The sequence below is a fragment of the Nestor notabilis genome, unplaced genomic scaffold (genome assembly GCF_000696875.1).
Source record: "Nestor notabilis isolate BGI_N333 unplaced genomic scaffold, ASM69687v1 scaffold16856, whole genome shotgun sequence".
In the NCBI taxonomy this organism is placed as follows: Eukaryota; Metazoa; Chordata; class Aves; order Psittaciformes; family Psittacidae; genus Nestor; species Nestor notabilis.
In genome coordinates, this window is record NW_009931665.1 from 16803 (window position 1) to 19378 (window position 2576).

Consider the following 2576-nt stretch of genomic DNA (forward strand, 5'->3'; position numbering starts at 1 on the left):
CCCGAACACCGTGACATACTGATGGAGCCCCAGAGCTGTTGCCTCCCTGCATGACCTATGTACAGTGGGTTGCAGAGCCCACTCTGTGCTTCTCGCTGCCCTGCTGCTGGACATTTCCTCTGTGCTTTCTGCTGGTGCCTCTGCCTCCCTCCCTCGGTGCCTCTGTGCCGCTCTGCTTGCCCAGACTGGCTCTCTTTCTGATAGGACCGCTGCCATTTTTGTGTAGAACCTCTGGCTAAAGGCACAGGCGGGTCCTGGCTCCCTGGGGGATGCTTGGACCCCACCAGCAGCCTCTGTTCTCCACCTTGGAGATAACAGAGCTGCTTGCTAAAGCTGTGTTTTCACTTAGGCGGGGAAACTTGTATCCCCCACCTCTCCTTCTCAGCAAAAGATCAACTGTTTTTGCCAAGATCAACTGTTTTTGCCAAAACTATCTAAAAAAACCCTAGAAATCCTCCTGAGGCAAACACCTACTACAGAAAATTTCAATCCTAATAGTTTTGCAAAGTTTCAAACACAAGGTCAGTGAAGGTCGGGGGGGTCAGTGTGGGGCAGTGCTGCCCCAGGTGCTATCCCTGCCACCCTAGGGAGGCTCATATGGCCAAAATGGAAGTGGAAGACAGGACCTCAGCACTACCCTTGGCTGTGGTGTGCCCTGGCATCATGCTCGCCAAGCACCCATGGTCTGCCGGAGATTCACCCCAGCATTACCTCCCTCCTGTGAGCCTGCAGTGGGGACACGAGACTAGCATGGCTCCAGGGGGTTGCCCCCCACCCTAGTTAATGATTTCCAGACCCCATCACCTCCTCCAAGGGCACCCGACTTCCTCTTGGACCTTGCTCTGTTTCTAGGCACCGTTCCCAGCCCAGCTGTCTGCCTGTGCTGCTGCCCATTCCTGCGGGACTCAGCCACCCTCCTCCAGCTGAACATCCCTCCTTTATCCACCCCACGGGTGCTGGCAGACCCCAAACATAGCCTGTGGGTCACCACGATCCCACCACCAGGCTGGCTGGCACTGGAATTGTGAAGCACAGGGCAGGTAGCTCCCATGTGCCCTCCCAGCTGCTCACCGTTGTGGCTGTTGTGCACATAGACAACCTGTGCCTGCTCGGTTGGGGTGCGCCCCAGGCAGTAGAGGATCCCCACCAGGTCAGCCATGGAAAAGCCCCTGGCCTGGACGTGGTTGCTGCGGTTGCGGTAGTTTTGGAAGCCTGTCTTAGGGTGTGTCATCACAATCTTGTTCTCCCTCTCGATCTGCAGGTAGCTCACGTCGCGCTCCCCCATGACGCAGGACAGGTAGAAGTCAGAGTGCGACAGGCTCTGCACATTGGCGATCAGGGTGATATCCAGGATGGCCCCTGAGATGGAGGAGCATGAAGGCACGTCATGGTGGGACAAGGGCATGGCCATCTAGCCCTGACTCAGGGCCAGATCCTGTCACTCTCATGTCACCCCCTTTCCAGGACATTTTTGCCACCCCCAGCCCAGGACACACTGGCAGGACACAGCCAGGTTGGGTGCAGACCCATGGGGATGACATGGTGGGCATTTCTACTCTCCTTTTGAATATCCGCATCGGCACAGCCCCCCACCATGAGCCAAGCATACAGCAGGATGGGTCTTGGGCCCCTCTCCTCCCACAAGCTGCCCGCGCCCCAGTGCCCCAGCCCCATGCTGGGGAGAGGCAAGCAGGGGATGGCACTGCTGGCCTCTGAGGTCTCCAAATGACTGATCACAAAGGGATGTTTCCTCCCTCCAAACCCTGCTCTGATGGCGCCACTGAGCTCCCGCAGCTGCTTCATCCCACCAAGCCTCCCTGGGGCAGAAGGAAAGGGTGATTTACCTGTCAGCCATGGGAGGAGAAGCAGAAGATAAACCTGGAGTCCCATGTCCCTGGAGCGTGTCCCGAATCTGGCAGAGGTCAGAAAATCCCCGGCATGTCCCAGCCACGGGGGTCAGAGCCAGAGGCTGCGGCTGCTTAGGGGCTCCACATGAGCAGCAGCTCAGGACCCCTGGCCCCTGCCCGTGCCCCTCATCTTGCCTCTGCCCTGCTGTTCAGCTTCCAGGGCAGCCGGGACCACCTCTTCTGGCACATAGCCTGGGCACAGTGAGGGAGATACCTCTGTCCCTGCTTGCTTGGTGGCCACCTGGCTGCTCAGGAGCAAAGCTTGGTGGCAAAGAGTCCACTGAGGTCCTCTGCCTGGTTGTAGCTCTCCTTGGGAGCAGGCGCCCAGCCCTCTGGGGCTAGGGCAACGTGCTCAGGGCTTCCCAAGCCATGTTGCCAGATCTCATGACTCATTTAGGAGCTGCCCCAGCCCCTCTCCTCGCCTGCTGTATGGAGGGTCTCATGCCCTGGTCCACCCAAGTGGCAGCATCCCGTCCCCTCAGTGCAGCCCCGTGGCTCAGGGCTGTGGGAAGGACTCTCTGGAGCAGGGAAAGGAAAGGGGCCAAGGGGCCGTGACTGGCGGCGGCGGCGGAGCCAAATCCTGTTTCCCATGCGGTGTTTCCTGCTCTCCACCCATTGTTTGGAGTCGGCCCTGACTCCGGGAGCCGTCGGGAGCTGCCCTGTGCAGGC

The 2576-nt window shown here is 59.3% G+C and overlaps 1 protein-coding gene across 1 annotated transcript in view; it reads right to left on the minus strand.

Moving 5' to 3' along the window:
* Nucleotides 1-2576, minus strand: part of TIE1 (tyrosine kinase with immunoglobulin-like and EGF-like domains 1) — a 15439-nt gene that overhangs the window by 10667 nt on the left and 2196 nt on the right. The window contains exons 2-3 of the mRNA XM_010016018.1: nucleotides 1845-1928; nucleotides 1072-1359 (exon numbers count right to left, since the gene is read on the minus strand). Coding sequence (XP_010014320.1) covers nucleotides 1072-1359; nucleotides 1845-1928 — 372 coding nt within the window. The remainder of the gene's footprint in view (nucleotides 1-1071; nucleotides 1360-1844; nucleotides 1929-2576) is intronic.